Here is a 19,685-nt window from a genome sequence, read left to right as displayed (position 1 = left end):
CTTGGCTTTTGCTAATCTCTTCAGTATTGTTTTGGCTACCTTCTTATACCTCTTACCTTTCTTCCCTTGACATCTCTGTCTCCTTCCTTCCACTTCTGTTATGTGAACCCTTGCATGGAATTGCCTAAAATAAAATTGGTTTTACTTTTCTTGTTTCCTAGTTATATATCAGGGCCTGTTCAGGACTCTGTTGTGCAGCATGCTCTGTAAGCACTGAACAAAGAGGTGGATTTTACCCCAGGAGCTTACATTTGTAGCTGAAAGTAGAAATTGATTTATGTAGAATAAACATTTAGAAAAGGAGAAGGGGGGGGGCAGGGGAGAAATAAATGAAAGAAAGAGACAGTATTGGTATGTGGGGTGCGTAATTAAGTCAGTGAACTAGCTAACCAAAAGTCATTAATTTATGTGGACTTTATTGGGAAAGGAGGATTTTGGGGAAGGATATTGAGATTAAAAAAAATTTGTATATCCTTCTCTTTCTACCTGTGTAGGGTTTAATTTTCAAGTATGTTTTGTTTAGGCATCTAATACAACCACAGATGTTATCACTAATTTTTCTGTTGGTATTTTCAGAAGGCCTGTTGTCCTAAACTCTTAGGCTCTGCTTTCTGCAAGGAAGATCAGCTGAAGGGATACCTAAGTAATATTTCAAGGATCTGATCACAGGCAATCTCCAGATCTACAGCATCCTATTAATTTCATTTCTTCTCTCTCAATGCAATAAAGACATTCAATTTTTTTGTAGAAAACATGGCCTACCACCTTTGATTTAAAAATAACTTTCTTTTGTTAATCTGCTTGCTGAGAAACTTGTATAATAGTGTCTGTTACATCTTGTTGTTACATCTAAAAGGACACAGCTGATTTCTTTACTGCCTGAATTCTGAGCATAACTTCTAATCTTGAAGTACCTGGTGAAATGCAATGCCTGGAAAATTCTTCTCTTCTCATATGATACAGGTGAGCGGAAGTCTAATGAGTATCTATAGCGCAGACTTTGGCAACGTGGATGTGAAGGGGAACATTCAGTTTGCTATTGATTATGTAGAACAGCTGAACGAGCTCCACGTCTTTATTTGCCAGTGTAAAGACTTGGCAGTGGCAGATGTTAAGCGGCAGCGTTCAGACCCGTAAGTAGAGAGAATATATTTATTTCCTAATGGAAGTTTTTCTTTTAATGTGAAAATGAAAACTGATGGTTTTTTCCAATCTCTCTAACCTGTTGGAGTAAATAACCCAATAAATAAATGAAGAGGCTATAACATGCTTTACGTTGTTTTCCACTATCAACTGAATATAGAATTGCCACTATAAATTGGTACACGTATTAACATGGGAAGCTCAAACCTTAAGAATATGAAATTCTCTTTTAAAATTCAACTTTCCAGTTGGTAAATCCTACTTTGATTAGTTTGTTGTGGTTTATTTTTTTAATAGGATTAGAGCCTATAAATATGATATCTAGGCATACTGTAGTTAAATATTCTGTATTTGTATGTGTTTAGGAGATGTTTCAACACATTTCCCCGTGGTAGAAGGAGGTTAATGTCTCAGTTTGGGAACAATTGTTATACTTCACCACTGCCATTCCATTTCTTAAATGTAACAAGCTGAACAACATAATGGCTAGTTAAATGGATTTCTTTCACTTTATAAGCAAATATTTGTGTATTTTGGAAGGGGAAGTTGGAAAGGGGGTGGGTGTTTTGCTCTTCTAACCAGCCTATCTAAATTTTAGGTATGTAAAGACCTACCTGCTTCCAGAGAAATACAAGCTGGGCAAACGGAAGACCTCTGTCAAAAAGAAAACTTTTAATCCAGTCTATAATGAAATACTGCGGGTATTTATCAAACTTCTACTAGATATGAAATACTGCATGCATATGAGGAACCGTAACTCTTTGGCACAGGTCTAGATGCTCTCAAGAGACGTCAGGATGAGGCAGATCACTCTATAGCAGTACCTGTGTCCTTCCATTGATAGGTTACCTCTACAGTGTACTCTGGATACAGCACTGAGAGCACTGATTGTTGTATACATCTTGCAAACACACACAAGCTAAGTATGAGCTTAAGATGCTTGAAATCAGTAAAGCATGAAGAGAGTTTTCTTCTGAAATCAAGAAGTGTGCTGTTACAGATATATAAACCCAGACGTGTCTTTCTAACCTTGTCATTTTCAGGCACAGCATTGATAAAAATCTAGTTTGTTTTAATTTTTTCTCATTTCTTCCTCTTGGTAGTATAAAATTGAGAAAGATCTCCTAAAGAACCAAAGCCTTAATATCTCTGTCTGGCACAATGATACCTTTGGGAGGAATAGCTTCCTTGGTGAAGTGGAGTTGGATTTAGGAACTTGGGACTGGAATGATAAATCCAACAAGCAGATCAACTGGTTTCCACTCAAGCCAAGGGTAGGTTACGAAGTGTGGGTTAACTGGTTTGTATTTTCCACTGTAAGTGCAAAACCAAGTCATTATTTATTTAGGCCTGGTCTTGTGTGTTCTGTGTTTTTTGCATTGGTTATTAATCATAAACACCTCTTTACTGGTAAATGGAACATAAAGTTCTGAGGTTTCTATTAGTCTAGTAAGTAGCTAGCTATTATAGTAGAAAAAAACTTTCTCATGGTTTAAGGAGTAAGAATTTTAAGATGTTTTTCACTTGCGTCATGTTGCTGCAACAGATGCCTGAAGGCACTTGTTCCCTGAATACGAACTAGACCTCCTGACAATATGGAACAAGTGCAGCAGCATTTTAATATCAGATGCAATGATGACTTCCATGTCTGTATGGCTCTTGTCTGTTAATGGGTTTCAGACAAAATCTAAACTTTTAACTAAGTCACTGCCAGAGGTTCTGGTTTCTCTTGGTTTTCTCCTTTTTTTTCCTTGAATTTACTTCATTTGATCATTCCAAAATTAGCTCAATACCAAGTTTAATAATTTGTAGAACAAAACAGGAATGTCTTGGTAGTCTTCAGCACTAGTTTAATCCAACTGATTTTAAAACTGCTCTGGGTAGATAAATGTAACCAAATGTTAACAGGTGCCATTTTCCATCTACAGATGCTCCATGACTTTCTGAAGAAATGACATATTCTTCTGCCTTTTTTCAAGATAACTCTTGTTGAGAATGATTTTTAGATTGTATTAAATGAGACAAAACATTCCTATAGAAATGTGTTTATAAAATTGCACTTCCTGTTGCACAAAGAGTGAGTTTCCTGATTGAAAGAGCGTATGTTCCAGTTCTAAAAGTGGCAAAGATGCGCACTTAAAGCCCCTTGGCCTCTCTTGGGTCTTGTTTTCTGCTTTATTAGAAGAGCTATATATCTGAGGCACTGTCAAGTGGTTAAATATGCCCTAAAAGCTCTCATGCCCTGTAAACTGAGGGAAGACTAATGGATAAGGAAACATGAAAAAAACCTTGCCTCATGTAGAAGTCGGGCTTGTTCTGGTGGAAAACTTTGCATGGTAAACTCTGCACTTGAACTGCAAGGTTTGAGCTTTGTGGTTGTTTTTTCTTCTTAAATTTCAGACTTCAACAATGACTCTTAACCTAGAAAATAGAGGGCAGATGAAACTAGCCCTCCAGTATGTCCCACACCCTGTTGCAGGTATGTGTTGCTTCTTTGTTTGGGTTTGTCAGGCCTTTGGGGTTTTTTGTTCTTTTTTTTTAAAAAAAAAAAAAAAAAAGTTGTTTGATGTTTTTCAGCCAATTTAGACATCTTGTTTTAATATAAAAGTAGAATTATTTTGTTTTTCTGGAGGATTAAGTCACCCTGGTCACGAATTCAGTTTAGGACCCAAAGATCCCTTTAGGATCTTTTGTTGTTTTTAATGTTACAACAGAAGAAATTACGTCATTGTTATAATCTCAGATTTCTAACTTCTGTATGTGTACCAAAATTCTTTTTTCTCACTAATAATTTCAGAGATTATAAATCATCAGGCAGGTGCCTGTAGTTGTACATTTCTAAATAAACAATGACAACACACTAAATTAAAGCAATATTAGAAGTAGAAAACAGCAATAAGTATTTAGAACGCAGCGATTTTATAGCAGTATGATCTGTTTGCTTTAATCTTGTATGGCAGCTGATAACTGGCTAATCTGACAGTGAAGCCAGGTCTTTAATCCAGTCAGTCAATAAGAATCAAATATATCAAGAGCGCAAAGGAGCTTATTTGAAAGCACAAGCAGCAATAAATGCTAACATCGCATAGGCTGAGGACAAGCTGGTCTCTTTATCTAGGAGGCTTGGAAAGAGAAGTCCAGTAGCATGTATTTGTTGAGTTGTAACAGAAGAAAAGTCATTGTAGGAATACAGAGGTGATGTGATCTTGCAGTGCTTTGATAGGATGAAGATTGCAGCTTCAAGGGAACAGAGAGGAATGTTGAATCAAGACGTGAGATAATGAGAGTCTACGCTGAATATGACTTCTACAAATTGGCAGGAACTGCTGCATCATCGAAATTAGCTTTAAAGGAGATCTACAAGGCTTAATCAGTTCTTTTGTTTTATTTTTACAGGAAAGAAGACTCTACCTACTGGTGAGGTCCACATCTGGGTGAAGGAATGCCATGACCTTCCTCTTCTGAGAGGCAACAGGCTCAACTCTTTTATTAAATGGTAAGAACTGTGGTTGAAGTCATCAAACATGGTGGCCTAATCATGCTACTGTTGTGCTTTCTAATCTTATCTTTGTTTTTCTACATTCAAATTAAAAACCACCTAATTAGCTTCTGATTCTCCTTTATTGTAATGCAAATTGCCCTGCAGGGCTTACAACTTCAAGATGTTGAGTATATACTGCCAAGTAAGACTGGGAGAACTTCCTGCATAATCGCTACTCTTTCATTTTGGCCGCTCAGTAACTTGGTGGAGGGGCTACTCAAAATTGTGCCTGTTTTTATTTGCATTTAAACAAAGTGCGTTTGTGCGAGAGTATGGGTTAGCTTAGCAAATCAGGGGAGGGGACAGAAGTGAGTTGTACTTCTTCCTCCTGCTTTCCATGCACAGTCTAAAAATGTAAAGAGACAAGAATAACAGACGGTTGGGAAATCTCTGGCAGCAACCAAAAGGTTTCAGTGTTGTTAGTGATAATGCAGCAAATAAACTCACTTGTGCCTCTTCCCCACCTGACCTCCCCTTCCCTTCCATCCTTTGAAGCACGAGGGTGGATACATGCTGCCAGTGTGTCTTGGGAAGGACAGAGAATATGACCTTTGACTTCCCCTCCATGATGCTAATACATGTTATCTTCAGTCACATACTAACGTGCAAAGGACACCGTCAGTCGGTAGTTTCTGTCTGTTCAGTATGTTCAATGCAGGCTGTGCAGTGCAAGTGCAAACTGACGATGCTTTCTCTGTCTGAAGTACTGTTCTTCCAGATACTAGCAGAAAAAGTCGCCAGAAAACAAGAACAGTGGCAAAAACTACAAATCCAGTATTCAACCACACCATGGTCTACGATGGCTTTAGACCAGAAGATTTGAAGGAAGCCTGCATAGAACTCACAGTCTGGGATCACAACAAACTAGCCAACCACTTTCTGGGAGGTCTCAGGATAGGCCTTGGAACAGGTACTGCACAACACAGAGCGATCCTTAATTTACAAAATACAGTCTTTCCTTTTTTCCCCTCTTCCTTTCTATTTCTTCTCTTTTTGCAAAGATCACTGAACAGCCTTTCAGTTAGTTATTTACTGAAGAGTTTCATTCAGTAACTTAACCTGTTCTTCAGCACAGATCCTGAAATGTAAATAATAGCAGTGTTACAAAGGTTAGGATGACTGACAAGTAAGAAGACAAATTAGAAATAAACCTTTGGCCATACGTTGCATCTGGCACTGTTTGAGGTACAAGAATATGCTATTCCTGCACCCAAAATCTTGATAATTTAGGCATGCAAAAAACTAGGTATGTGGTGTAAAGACAATATTGGGTGGAGATAAAAGGATAGATCAGGATTGTGTGGTAAGATTTGAAGACATTGGATAGGAAAGCTTATAAAAGCAAACAAGTTTTTAGCATAAGAGCAATATAAGATATGCAGATAGAAGAATTCTGTGTTTTCCCTATGATTATATTTGTCCCTTTCATTGTCCTCTCCAGTCTGAGGGATGGATGTTTGGAGTCTTCTCAAGCAAATACAAGAAAATTACTTTTCCCAAATTAATTTCTTGTATGGTTCACCAGAATAACCTAAAATACAAATTAAGCTAGTAAATCTCAATTTGAATTTGAGAGTACTCAAGGTTGTACTTCAGTACAAGATCAGTGTCCTGTTTTATTCTTAAACTCTCTCTGATGTTAATCACCCAGACATCTTTCTCCTTGGGATTGTGACAGTAAGGATAACAAGAAAAAAAAGCCTGGAGAAAGATGACAAAGTTTCTATGCAAAACTGTCGTTAATTGTATTTGACAAAATGGTTCAAGTGTAAAAATGTAGAACTGGATCTTCAAAGTACTAGGTCAGCTACCTGAGGTGAAATTGTTTTAGAAGACAGGCAAATTTGATTGTCTGCTCTCAACTCTGCAGCATATTGAGCAATGTTTCGCTTAAAATTAACATTTTTCTAGGCAAAAGCTATGGAACTACGGTAGACTGGATGGATTCTACTTCAGATGAAACTGCCCTTTGGGAGAAGATGATGAACTCACCGAACACATGGATAGAAGACACGCTACCTCTCAGGATGCTAATGGTTGCAAAATTGACAAAATAAGGTGGCTTTTTAATTGCTAGTGTCGAAAAGAAACCTTGGGAATGAAATTAAAGGTGTGGCGTGAAACTTGGAAGAGGAACACAGTAGCTCTTTTGACAGTCTCTGCCCCATTGCTGTTCTGGTTTTGTGCTGCCAAATGTCACTTTATATTTCAAATTAAACTTCTGCATGCAGATTATTATGTAAATTTAAGGGATTCTTTTCACTGAAAATGACTTCAAGAAAGAAGGCACTTGCAGAACTCAGTGGTAGAGGTAGCTATGATACCTGGATGCTTGTGTTGCCTAACTAAAGCCTTGCTGAGCCCTTAAATACTCTAAATTACCAGAAAAAAATAAGAGCAAGTCACTCATTCTGTACACTTCCAGGGTTGTTCCTGAAGTGTTTTATTAATAAGATAGCAACAGGTTGCATTTTGTTCATGCTCACTAGTATGTGTCTGTGTCCTCGTTATGCCATGTCAGATCTCTCCAGTAAGGAACATGAGCACAAAGAATTTTTTTTTTCTTTTGAAAGTTGCTTTATTTGTAGTTGTACATTTCTCAGATATGAAAGTCGCTTCTATAATGAAAGAAGTGTTACATGAAATGGTACTGTCCATGTCCTATCTTGCAAGGTGCAGAGGACTGTTACTTCCAATGTACTATAAAAAAAATCAGAGTTATAACAAGTTTGCTTATATATGCGTTAATTGCCTTGCTAGTATACAATCCTTACTCTTAACTGCTGAAGGCGTAGAGGGGGAAACTTTTTTTTAATTCAAATGCTACTGTAAAGGATCTAAGCCTGCCAATTTTAGTGATGACAAGTATGTTGGGTATTTATTCTGTAAAGTGTACTCATCTGTACCTGTATCTGTTAGTTTGGGGTTTGCTTGGTTTGGTGTTTTTTGTTTTCGGGGTTTGGTTTTTTTTTTCTTTTTTTTTTTTTCCCCCCAAAAGTAATTTGTCTGTGCTTCAGCGCCACCGTTAGGAGAATGCTGGGATGGTGGTGTTCTTGGTTTAGACAGCTTTGCAGTGTAAGAAATAGGACTGGAATTTGTAACTTGTAGAAATGCATGCTACTAAAGAAAGATTAAGGCATAAAATACAAAATGTACTACTTTTTTTTAAATAAAAACAGCCTATTAAAGTGAAATAGGAATTCAGTGGTTATTAAAGCCCAGTGGTTTATGTCAGTAGCTCAGCATGCAATATAACAAAATGCAGATGGAAAACATTTCCGAAAATAAATGCCTGTTTCTTTGCTCCAGCTGTGTAGGTCTAACAGCTGGTGAAATCTTGCACCTCAGAGGGGAGAAGGGGGCTCTTCACAGCTCCAACTCAGTTGCTTAATTTAACCATAGAAATTTAAATGCTGCTTGGTATTTATTATACACTATGAGTGGACAAAAGGAAAGGCGCTATTCGACCTGCTGGGAACCCGCTTTCTCTCTCATCAACCAGGCGGTCTGTGGAGTTTACAAATGCCAAAAGCAGTCGTCATTCCTGATATCTTACTGCTTCCGGTGTTCTGGATGAGACCAGCAGCTGCTGCGGATCCCTCTTTGCCAGATACCTGCAAAGTGTTACTCTCGGGGAGTAACGGCTGGGCAACAATGTGCGTATCACACTTCAGAACAATGTAGTACTTACATGGTACTAGATTTGCAGGCAAGTGTCACCTGCTGCGTTCTATCCTGTATGCAATTTTGATTGTTAAACTCGGCAGCCATCAAAATAAAATGTTTGGTTTGTGACAGTGTCAATCTCCTTGCTTTTGGTCAAGTAGAACATCTTCTGTCTCGCTGTTCTTGAACAGTCCTACAGACAGACAGACACAGCACGTTGTCATTATTTCAAAAGACACTGCCTACCACTACACAAAATCAATCAAAACTCAGTTTAAGTTTCAAAAAGCAACATGAACATAAGATTTCCTTGTGCACTGCACTTGTAATTAATCACTGTGATAAACTAGTGACACAGCAGCATTATGTGCTCGTCTAGCTTAACCAAGAAACTGATCTAAGTAACAAAAATGGGCCCTTTAGTACAAAAATTCTGTGCTCCTCCTCAGTTTTTAATGCCCTTTCTTCAGCACGTGCAGAAAAAGGAGAGTATTCCAGGTAAACCTGTAAGGGTAGTTGTCACCACACGCACAAGTGAGTCTCCCTCTTGCTTCCAAACTTACAGGAGGTCAGCAGAGGCAGTCGCAGCAATGTCTTTGCAAAGTATAGTAGTGCTTAACAATGCTAGATATTTAAATGTTACCATTGTTAGCCTGCACTGGAGTCTGCATACAGATCTATACTCTTCAACAGACTTTTAGTACCTGTGTTTTTTTACTTTTTTTACTATTGTCATACACAAGAAAAGTCAAAGCTGCCTGGGCAAGATGAGCTTGAGTAGAAGCAAAGATTACTAATCAAGCTGCTTTATCAGTGGAAAAACCACTTTGATTACCCTATGCATGTTGTAGGATTTAATTAGAGTAGAAACATGATGATTTCACCTCCTGCTGAAGGATATTATGTTGATTTATTAAAAGGTGCTTGAAGGTAATGGCTGCGTCTAATCACATAAACCAGCAGGATTAAAGTAATGCAAAGTGTGCTTTTGAAGAAAAGATTATTGGTATTTTTTTTTGACATTCATCTGAGCGTGGTTCACATAAATACAGCTTCCCACTGAATCCATAGTCATTCCTAACTACAGTAGTATGTTCCCGATTGATAATAGGCTGATAGAAAATTGCAAGTTTATGAAGTTGATTAGGACAAAAAGTTTCAAGAAATTAGTCTCTTTGCTCTACAGTTAAAAAGTTTTAGTCATCTATAACCAAAACTTTAAAGTCAGTTACTCAAGGGCATTTTGATAAATTAATAGCTATGCTTTGATTCTTAATTCTGGCTCCCCTTTGTGACAAAGCAGCCATACTCCTAGAATCCCTTTGCATATATCCATCCTTGCCTAGAGAAACACAACTCTTTCCCCCCCCCCCCCCTTTTTTTTCCTTCCCTTTACAAGCTCATCTTTGCTTTAGCCCAGATTGGGGGTTTTTGGTGGTACACACGTCTGTGTACGTGCATGTCTGTGTTCTAAATTACACCGTTTTTACTTCGCATAAACCAAGTGCTTCCATGTCCCAGGTCTCCTTTCACGCTGTGTGTTCAGAAACCTCCCCTGCCTTTCCCTACCTCCCATTTCTGCGGCAACCCACATCGCTTGGATTTTACCCATTTTGACAGATGTGGTACTACGTCCTCCTTGTCTTGTTTGCTTCGTGTCCTTTCCCCACATCACTCGCTCCTTTTTGCTTCATATCCTTTTCCAGTGGAGTCAGAAAAACCTGCACCAACTTTTTCCTTCCAGCTGCATTTTTTTTTTCCCTTTCCCAATCTTATCTGCCAGATTATTTATTAACTGCTGAATAAAGCTGCCAGTCATTTAGGGCAAGGGCTGTGTCTTTCCTTGTGTTCTGAGAAGTCGGAGCCTGCTGTGTGATCTCTTCTGGCACATGCAGGGTTCAAGCTGAGAGAGGAGTTCTTCAGGCTTGTGGAAATCCTCTTCCCTTTACCAAATCTGGGTGCTTTTGGAGCGGGGCTGGCCTGGTTCCAAGCAGCCGGGACGAAGGCACAAGCTCTGGGCAACTGGATTCGGCCTCTCATCTCCACGGAGACAGAAACCGTGCAGCAGGAGCAACAACAAACAGTCGGGGAAAGAAAACACCCGGTAAGAAAACATCTTTCTCCTCTGAAACGCTGCTCTTTGTTGTGTTTCCACTGGACAGCCTAAACCCTTGAGACCTTCCCGCTCTCCTCCGTTATGTCCCGCTGTTTTGGCAGGATCCAGGGTAGCAGCAGCGGTGGGGGGTGCAGGATGGCAGAGACCGAGGTAGCGTCCCTGCCGACGGGCGCCGCTGCGCAGCTCTGAAACCGTCTGCGCTTCACAGGCTTGGATTCATTTTGGCTGCTCGTTATTTTTTATCCTTTGTTGAGCTGGCTCCTTCCCACGCTCTACCTTTATCTCCCATCAAAGCCCAGGAATTCACAAAACCCGATGATAAGCACGTTGTTTCACGTGCTGTGTAGTTCCAGGTCTAAATGAAAAACTCATAGATTGGTTTTAGGCTAACTTTTCATGCCGTGTGATTAGGCACCAATAATGATTTTGGTGCCAATGTAATATAAATATTGCCTTTATTTTTACATGAGGAACCAGACTTTTAAAATAATTGAACAAATCAGTGTCAAAACTCAAATGATGAACCATTTCGCCAGGCACAAAGTCTTTGTATTACAGGGCATTCAGTAATTATTAGCATTTTATAGATCTTTTATTCTATTCATAGATGAGCGCAGCATAAGGCTATTCAGTTATTTTTAATGAGCAATATACTATTAAAATCTTATCAATCAATTAGAAGTTTGATGTAACCCTCAATGTTTTATTTGCATTTATAATACTAGATCTGTAGGAGAAAATAAAGGCAGAAGAGAAGGATTGCTTAAGGAATTATTTACAGCTTTATCACTTACAGGCTTTTTACCTAAATATAACAGTAGTTCTTGTAGCTACAACAACAGGGCTTTGAGAAGGAATAATTAGCAAAGCTAGTAATCAGCAAATGAATAGGCTTGCATAAATACTAAGCCTACATTCTTTGCTTTTGCATCATCAGCCTGGCATCCGTCTCATCAGCCCGCCTGACTTTGAAGCAGGCGAGGAGGCTGCAGGCTTCTGTGGGTTTTGGGAGGTCCTCTCCCCCCACAACGGTTTCTCTGGACTTCTAGAGAAACTCCACCAGCTTATCGCAGCGGTCTTGGCCACATAGCTTTTTAATTATGCTGAATGTCACTAACAGAAATGGTCACTATAAAATTGTCTCATCTTTGTGTGAGACAGGGGCTCCATGGCTCAGGATGAGAGGCAGGCAGGGCTGACCGACCCCACAAGTGATCCAGAGACGGGCAAAGACGTGGAAGATCTGACAAAAGGCCTGGAGCAACTCTGTGAGAGCCCTGAAGAGGAGAAGAGTGAGAAGGCTCTGCTACGTTCACGCCTAGAAGAACAGCATCGCCTTATCTGTATACTAAAGAAAAAAGCAGACGATGCACGTAAATGCTGCAGAGTCCTGGAGCAGCTCAACACGGAACTGGAGAAACTGAGGACAGAGGATACTGTGAAAATGAAAACCCAGACACAACGGATTCAGCATTTGGAGCGGCGCTTCACGGATCTGGCCAACAACCACGAAAAAATGATCCAGTTCAAGGACGAACACAGGAAACAGCATATGCAGCTGCGGGAGGAGAACAAGCGCCTGCGGCAGGAGAACAAAGCGCTCTTCAGCCAGACTGTGATGGAGAAGGAAGCTGAAGTGCTCCAGCTCGCTGCCCAGGCCAGAAAGCTCTCGCAGCAGTTAGACTCCTTACAGGAGAAACGTGCTTACGAGAGTCGCAGAGCCCAGGAGCGAGAAAACGAGCTGCTAGAAGCTCAGAGCCAGCAGGCAAGTGCCCACGCCTGGGAAGTCGATTCGCTAAAAAACCAGCTGCAACGCCTGCAGGAGAAGCACCGAGAAACCGTCGCACAGGTAGAGCACACAGAAAGTCAGCAGAGAGCTCAGGGCAGCGAGCTGCAGGCCAAGCTGGAGAGGGCGAATGAGGAGAAGGAACGACTACTGATCCTGGCCGCAGAGAGGGGCAAAGCCCTGCAGGATAAGCAACGGGAAATTCAGCAGCTGGAGAAGAAGCTGGAGACTGCAGAAAAAGCCAGGCAGAGAGCAGGAAAGCACCTCGTGAAAGGGGCAGTGGTGGCAGACAATGATCTGAAGGTCCAAGAGCTCCAACGACAGCTCGAAAGCAGCCAGCAGGCGTACAACGAACTCTCGCTGCAGTTTGATGCGTACAGAAAGCACAGTATGGATCTACTGACTAAAGAAAAAGCGCTGAATGTCAAACTCCGTCATTTTACAGCATGACTGCAGCTTTCTCCTCTGTTCACGTCTCGGCAGGTGACTCTGCTGTGATGCACCACTGCGTTTTGTTCCTTTCCATGAGACCATCACCTTCTGATGTCTCTTAAAGCAATTACCAGCTTAACCCCCCAAGGACTGTTCCGTAGCCTTTGTTTTGTTACACTTCTACATAAGTAAGAGCTCTACGCTGTTACATCTGAATGGGGATTGTTGAACTAGTTAATCCTGTGACATGAAAGATTAGGGTGGAAAATGTAAAATATTAATTTATTTGGTCCTAACCTCTGCTGTATCATAGATTTTCATTTTTTACAGTTAAAAGCACGTTATTTCCCAAGATGGACCAAAGGTCCAACCCTTAGCCTTTCGCGTTTCAGGTCTCCCTTGAAGTTCAACAGAGGTTGAACATTGAGGCTCCAAGAAAGAAACCCTTGCAATATCTGCATCATGAACAGTCGTGATGAAGTAACTTAACAGGTCAAAACTAATACAGTACAATACCTGATGCTCAAGCAAATTATGTGTATAGCTGTCTGGTGGGTTTCTACAGCTGTTTTAGTCCTATTTAATGCCATAGCATTATTTATGTCCCTGTTCAGCTCAAAATAAATTGTCAGGTCTTTGAGGTGATTTCAATAGTCTTTGAAACAGGTTGAGGTTCTAGATGTTCTGCCAGTGTAAGTGTTTTCTGGGTTTTAGGTGTTTTCTGTAGAGAAAATAGCAGTGATGCACAAAATGGAAGGGTCTGGCAATTATTGACAAAAAAAATCTTTCCCTTTCTGTCAGCACTGCGGGACAGAGGCATCCCGCTCTCTCTTGCCTCTCTCCCAGCTGAGAAGGATGATTTTGGCAGCTCCTGCTCTTTAACTCTCCAACAAAAGAACCCACGATGTGCCAAACGGCATCCCCCATCAGGGCTGGAGGCAGCTGCCTCAAGAGTTCTCCAAATTACCTTGGGGTAACTCAATGTTTTAGCTAGTTGTTGGGGTAGGTCTTGGTCCTGAGCATCTACAAAGCAGCAGCACTGCCTCAAACTTGGTATCTATTGAGATCAGTGCTCAGAAGTGGCCAGAGGTGGCCAGAAGCAGAAGACCTGGAGATCCTCCAGCTTGTGACTGGTTCATCTCAAGGACTTACTGAGCCAGATGTGGTTTCTAAGTAGTAGCTATCAACAGACCTGTCCTCTGGACTTGCCTGGACTCTCCTGGACCCTACACAAAGCCAGGTGAGAAGTGCTGCTCTACTACCACCTGCACAACCACAGCCTTTTGTTTTGATTCTGGCTCCTACAAGTGTTATTCCACATCTGTTTTACGGACTACATCCTCCTACTTTTCAACCCCCCCTCCTCCCCGATGTGCCCACCCCACGTGCACATTTAATTAATCTAAATGCAGGCATCTACAGTGCAAACACCAACTGACCCAGGCTGCAAACTTAGGCTCATGGTCTGAGAGGAAGGACTATGATAGGACTTGAGTCCACTGCTCTGTTTTAATTAGTCGATATGCAGCGAGGAGTGCCCGTTTCCCTCCGGTGACTGCAAGAGCCTAAACCCAGGTACCTAAACAGTTTAAATCTGGGCAGGGGACACCCTCTTGCTGTGTGACAGAACAGCCTCACAAGCCTCCAGCCCAGTCCCTGCCGTGCTCCGGCAGGGGAGCCCCCAAAACACCACTGCCCCTGGGGGACATCCCCCTTCCCTCCCCTCAGCCCTGTCTGTGGGTGAGAGACCCCACACACACATCTCCCCACTGACACACCTTCCACTTACACCCCCCCCCGACACACCTTCCACTTACACACTCCCACTGACACACCCTCCCCTCACACCCCCCCACTGACACACCTTCCATTTACACACACCCCCCCACTGACACACCTTCCATTTACACACACACCCCCACTGACACACCTTCCACTTACTTACACCCCCCCACTGACACACCCTCCCCTCACACCCCCCCACTGACCCCCCCTCCCCTCACACCACACCCCCCTCCCCTCACGCACACAGACCTCTCACACCCCCTTCACAGCCGCTGCCGCTTTCCCGCGCGCGGGCGCACTGGTGAGGCGCCCCCCCGCCTCCTCCTCTCAGCGTGCCGCTTCCCGACAGGCACCGCGGCGGGAGCGCCGGGCCGCAGCCTCTCGCCGCTCTCCTCAGGCTCCGTCCCGTCCTGCCGGGCCCCCGCCGCCATGCGCCACAGCCTCACCCAGCTGCTGGCCGCCTCCTCCGGCGGAGCGAGTCCCTCGGGCGCCGTCTGGCCGCTAGCCGGCGCGGGGCAGGCCCCGAGAGGGCGGGATGGCGGCGGGGAAGGGGATCCGGGCCCCGCGCGGCCCAAACAACAGCAGCCGCCGCGGCGGGAGACGGGCGCCCTGGAGCCGCGGCGGCAGGAGAAGGAACCAGAGGCGCCCGGTGGCCCGCTGGAAGTGTGGGAACAAGAGGACTGGTTCCCGGGGCTGGAGCTGGGAGACCTGCTGGAGGCGGCCCGGCCGGACTGGGATCTGGACGCGGAGCTGAGCGGCTGCTTTTGTGGGGAACCGGAGCCGCTGCCCCCGCCGGGCCAGGGCCAGAGGCCGGCGGCGCCCGGGCGGAGGAACGGCGGGGCTGGGAGCCGGCTGAAGGCGGCGGCGGCGGCGCGGCTGAACCGGCTGAAGAAGAAGCAGTACGTGCTGGGGCTGGAGAGCCGCCTCCAGGGCCTGGCTGCTGAAAACCGGCAGCTGCGGGACCGCAACCGCGGCCTGAGCCGCCGCCTGCGAGAGCTGGAGCGGGAGAGCAGCTACCTGCGGGCCGTGCTGGCTAACCAGAGCGCTCTAGGGCAGCTCCTGAGCCGCTTAGCCGGGATCCGCGCCGGCGGGCTGCAGCTCAGCACCAGCCTCTTCAGGGACACGGGCAGCCCCCGCCGCCATCACCACAACCTCCAGCCTGCCGGCGAGAGCAGCGACCACGACTACGCCCTGCCCAGCTCCCGGCCTCCCAGCCTGGAGGAGGCGGCGGTGGTGACGGAGACGGAGGAGGAGTGGGCGGCCCCCGGCGGGATCTGCCTCCACGTGGACCGGGATCAGGTGTCGGTGGAGTTCTGCTCCATCTGTGCTCGGCGAGCAGCGGCCTCCTTCAAAATGTAGGGTCAAGTACCTGCTACAAGTACTCGTGGGGTTCTCGCCCCTAGGGGCCTCGCGTCGTGGCGGAGGAAGCAGGCGATGGTGCGGAGGAAAAAAAAAAAAAAAGTACAGTGGTGATGGGGTGGTATTGGGGGAGATGCAGAGGAGGGGAACCTGGCGCTTAAGTGGCCAGGGTAACAAAAAAATATCTCTTGAACGGCACATTGGGAGCCAGATGGTGGCCTTGGTTAAAGGTCATGTAAATCTGGTGTGTGGACGGTAGTGGTCTGAGCCTGTTTGGCATAAGAGTTGTGCAAAGCTGCATACAGCAGTGCGATAATTGTCGTGCAAACTGACACGCGCATATACACGCAGAGGTGCCGCCAGAGCCCATTTGCAGCACTTGGGTGAAAAGATCATGCCGACCTGACGCATGAAGGTGTGCTCGGTTCCGCTTCACAGTTGCCAGTAAAGATAACACTGACTACCCGGTCTTGAGTCAGATAATGTCTAGCCTGCTTATCCTGAGGAGCCGAAAATGCTTGCTTAGAAAACCAAACCAAAAACTTCATTAAGACATCGTCACTGGACAGACTTAAGAAAATAGTAATGATCGGCAAAAGAAAGCATGCATATAAAATTGTACTGCATCTCAGTTATACATTACTATTAAAACCTCTCTGACAGTTTCTCTTTTAGGTGCTTGCCCTGCCAGGCTCCGTTGTGTAGGGGTTAAAGAACAGTCGTTTTCCACCTCGCAACCTGGTAAGGATCAATATATTCCCATAATGCGGTATCAGACAGCTTGCTTTGCTTATGCCAGTCTCTTGTAATGACTGGTTCAGGAAATGATTTCTCTGGTCCTTGGCCTACTCTGCCAAAATGTTTCTAGCTCTGGATGATAACTTAATAGTGAAAATTACAATCACATCATTCTAATTAGCTGTTTTCCTCTTTTCCTTTTTAAAATTAATATACACATAGTAGCCAATACATGAGCTATGTTTTGAATTTAAAAAAAAAAACTGATTATGCCATTCGAAATAGAAATTTTCTATTAAACTAATGATCTCATGAGCTGAAAAGGGAAAATACGCTAATAAGGGGGATGTGACATTTACAGCCTTTTATCATAGGGGACTGTCCCAAAAGTGTAAGTAAATTGCTTTTTAAATGGAAAAAAAAAAAAAGAATTTGTGACCTGTTGGTTTAAAATACTGTCTAGTGTTAGGGATGCACGGTACCTTTAAAAAGTCCTCTAGCTTGCTCTAATTCATGATGTGGAGTTTTGCCCGATTAAACAGAACCTGAACACTGGTTATATCTGTACAGTGGAACCCTAATGTAGAGGAGTCACTTTTTTGCATGGACCTCTAACAAGAATTGCGGTTTGAAGAATGCAGTGCATCGAAGTAACTCGTTACTTCAGCTTCCCATAAGTAAATCTCTGTGCCATGCACACTGAAATTCCTATGTTACTTCAAAGTAGCTTTAAATTTTAAAGATATTGCATGTATATGCATGTGCTTAATTTTACCTTGGAGTTGTTAATTTAGCCTCTTACAGTATCCAGAAATCTATATATAATTAAGCACAGTTTGGAGATGAGCAAATATGTATCTTGAGGCTAATGATTTGAAAAATGCTCCATAATTAAGTGAGATAGGAGGAAAAATAGTTTGACAAATGATAGCGTGTGTTTTCTTGTACTAGTCAGTGTTTCTCCCTATCACAAAAGATGAGTGGGTCGTTTTTTCAGTTGTATTATAATGTTTGGGTTGTTTATGTGTATGTCAGTTGGGGGAAAAAGGATTGTGAAAATGATAATATGTAAAGTGAGGTTTCACAAAGAATGGACTTTCCTAAACCAGTTTCATTTATTAACTTCTTTTTTAAAAAAAGACTCTCTTTAGTGTTTCTGAAGTCTTGTTTCTTAAAGCCTTAAATGTTATGTTTAAGGCTAAGTAGAAGGTGAAAGTGTTTTCTCCCAGTCATTTGCTTTATTGGTGCTAGACCCTATCAAGTGTTCATTGATATAAAAGGAGTTTGATTTTTCTTTGTGAAACATCACTGTGTGATAAAGTATATGTGTATTTAGCATCCTTGTTTTTCTTTATGCTAAAGTGGATTCAGCTGTGTTGGGGCAGAAGAGACGGGACCAGCTGCTGGCCACATTTCCTGCTTTATTTTAAAAGGTAGTATAAGAAATGAGAATAAAGAGGTAACAGGGCTTTTGCTATCTTTGGTTAAAAAAAAAAAAAGATTGAATGCTGGGATCATTTGCTGTCACCCAAGATGTTTTTTTAAAAGACAATATCCTATCAAACAGGTTTTACTCCAGTGTATGCAGAATTCCATCTGTTCAGGGTGTATTGCCAGCACAAAAGAGATTCAGTGGGATACGTGTTACCTTACGCCTCTGTGGTGGCATCAGTGGGACTGGTCAAAGTTTCAGTCTTAAATTGTGTAACCCTGCTTTAACTGATGGGTTATACCAGTGCCACAGGAATCAGAGTTAACCATCGAGACCTGTACTGACTGATAACGCAAAATGGAAATAATTGAGTTAACCTAGGCTCAATCTGCCTAGCTCAAACGTGATGAACATGGTGTATTTTGAAGTTTAACGTGCTTGATGAAAAGAGAAACACTAATGTAGCGAGTATGGGACGTTACAATGGCATTTTTACAGTTACTTCAGCGTAGAAGTGTTTTTTAAGTTAACTTAAATATGCATTCTTTCTTTTTGCATCACTGCTAACCGGTAGAGGTCAGGGACGTAGTTCTGGTCTCTGTTGTGAACCTGCACATCACTCTAGTCATGAAACTACCCACGAGCTGTGTCTGAGAGTAGGTGATTTTCTAACATGCAAAATGATGTATACCAGTACAAGAACAAGGTCAAGTCCTAAGAAAGTAAGTGGCTGCAGGCATTTCTAGTGCCTACTGAATCATATTTAAACCAAATAGAGGGGAGGAAGTTATTTGAAATTCTAACCGACTGTACTATCTGTATGGTGTATTATTAATGTAGCTTTTTGAAGTGGAAGCCTTGAAATGACATAACTTAATACTTGAAAATATATTGTAAATGTTTCTTTGTAATTATGTGCCATCCAGATAAGAATACAATATCATAATAAAATCAGACTTGTTGATCTTTCAGTTTATGGGCTCAAATGTTTTTTCATCTTTTTCTTATTAATGCTTTGCTTTGAGTGGTTTGTGCTAAAAAATGGGAAAACAGAAAGGGGGTGATGCTGTTGCTGCTGTGTGGGTGACGTTGGAAAACAAGATAAAGTGGATCAGGGTATGCAGGAGAAACGTTCTTTTCATCTGTCTTTCAAGTTAAGTTTGTGGTGAGAACAAAATGAAGGCATTATTCCTTGAACCAAAGATAAGAGTTGTACTTCTGAGAATCACCACTCCTTGTATTTTACAGTTGTTTTTCTTTCTTAATAATTTATTAATGTGCATATGTTTGATCGATGAACCATGGAGGAGTAGAATACTTACACAAACACGTCTGTGGTCTATTGGCATCTTCCTCCTTTCGGTCCCATTTTGAGGTTTGGAAGTTCAATGACTGGTTAATAATATGCCACTAAACCATAATCTTTCCACAGTAAACACTGGAGTAAGTGTAACACAAGGTTTGAGGGTGGTAAAAGGACAGAACAATTTTAAAGCTCCAGAGTGAGCCATGCGCTGTATAGTCTTTGATTTCTGTTAATCTTAAATGCTTTATTTGTAGAGAGCAGTTTAAAATAGCTTGCTGACTTTCTAGCATCCAGGCATTCTAGTGAAAGGAACATTTCACAGAAAAGATTGCGTAAAAGTGTAACGGATGCCTCCAAGCACTGTAAAAAGCATCCTGGCAT

The 19,685-nt window shown here is 42.6% G+C and overlaps 3 protein-coding genes and 1 long non-coding RNA gene across 9 annotated transcripts in view; 3 read left to right on the top strand and 1 right to left on the bottom strand.

The window, feature by feature from the left end:
* SYTL2 (synaptotagmin like 2) overlaps positions 1-8,447 on the top strand; it is a 62,505-nt gene extending 54,058 nt beyond the window's left edge. For all 6 annotated transcript variants that reach the window (XM_075742442.1, XM_075742443.1, XM_075742441.1 and 3 more), the window contains 7 exons: positions 964-1,133; positions 1,742-1,844; positions 2,247-2,417; positions 3,544-3,622; positions 4,540-4,639; positions 5,389-5,594; positions 6,596-8,447. In XM_075742442.1, coding sequence (XP_075598557.1) covers positions 964-1,133; positions 1,742-1,844; positions 2,247-2,417; positions 3,544-3,622; positions 4,540-4,639; positions 5,389-5,594; positions 6,596-6,741 — 975 coding nt within the window. In that variant the 3' untranslated portion in view covers positions 6,742-8,447. The remainder of the gene's footprint in view (positions 1-963; positions 1,134-1,741; positions 1,845-2,246; positions 2,418-3,543; positions 3,623-4,539; positions 4,640-5,388; positions 5,595-6,595) is intronic.
* Positions 4,629-14,363, bottom strand: LOC142599943 (uncharacterized). The gene is made up of 5 exons (XR_012833442.1): positions 14,124-14,363; positions 9,959-13,405; positions 8,376-8,543; positions 5,132-5,762; positions 4,629-5,030 (listed from the first exon to the last, which is right to left on the bottom strand). It is a non-coding gene; the product is annotated as an uncharacterized LOC142599943 (long non-coding RNA).
* Positions 10,335-12,703, top strand: CCDC89 (coiled-coil domain containing 89). The gene is made up of 2 exons (XM_010298716.2): positions 10,335-10,454; positions 11,628-12,703. Exon 2 carries the CDS (start codon positions 11,635-11,637, stop codon positions 12,700-12,702), a length of 1,068 nt encoding a protein of 355 aa, XP_010297018.1. The 5' UTR covers positions 10,335-10,454; positions 11,628-11,634; the 3' UTR covers position 12,703.
* A 459-nt stretch (positions 14,364-14,822) lies between the features above and the next one.
* CREBZF (CREB/ATF bZIP transcription factor) lies at positions 14,823-18,969 on the top strand. Its single transcript, XM_075742434.1, has 3 exons — positions 14,823-15,824; positions 16,492-16,569; positions 17,929-18,969. Exons 1-2 carry the CDS (start codon positions 14,899-14,901, stop codon positions 16,538-16,540), a joined length of 975 nt encoding a protein of 324 aa, XP_075598549.1. The 5' UTR covers positions 14,823-14,898; the 3' UTR covers positions 16,541-16,569; positions 17,929-18,969.
* Positions 18,970-19,685: the final 716 nt, after the last annotated feature.

This window comes from Balearica regulorum, chromosome 1 (genome assembly GCF_011004875.1).
Source record: "Balearica regulorum gibbericeps isolate bBalReg1 chromosome 1, bBalReg1.pri, whole genome shotgun sequence".
NCBI lineage: Eukaryota > Metazoa > Chordata > Aves > Gruiformes > Gruidae > Balearica > Balearica regulorum.
Note: the sequence above shows the minus strand (reverse complement) of the source record. Positions and strands in the feature narration are given on the sequence as shown.

Bases quoted from the DNA above. Each gene is read 5' to 3' on its own strand.
- CCDC89 (XM_010298716.2), top strand. From the start codon at position 11,635: ATGGCTCAGGATGAGAGGCAGGCAGGGCTGACCGACCCCACAAGTGAT.
- CREBZF (XM_075742434.1), top strand. From the start codon at position 14,899: ATGCGCCACAGCCTCACCCAGCTGCTGGCCGCCTCCTCCGGCGGAGCG. The intron at 15,825-16,491 runs GTAGGGTCAAGT...CCTCTCTGACAG, and splicing joins GCAGCGGCCTCCTTCAAAAT to TTTCTCTTTTAGGTGCTTGC.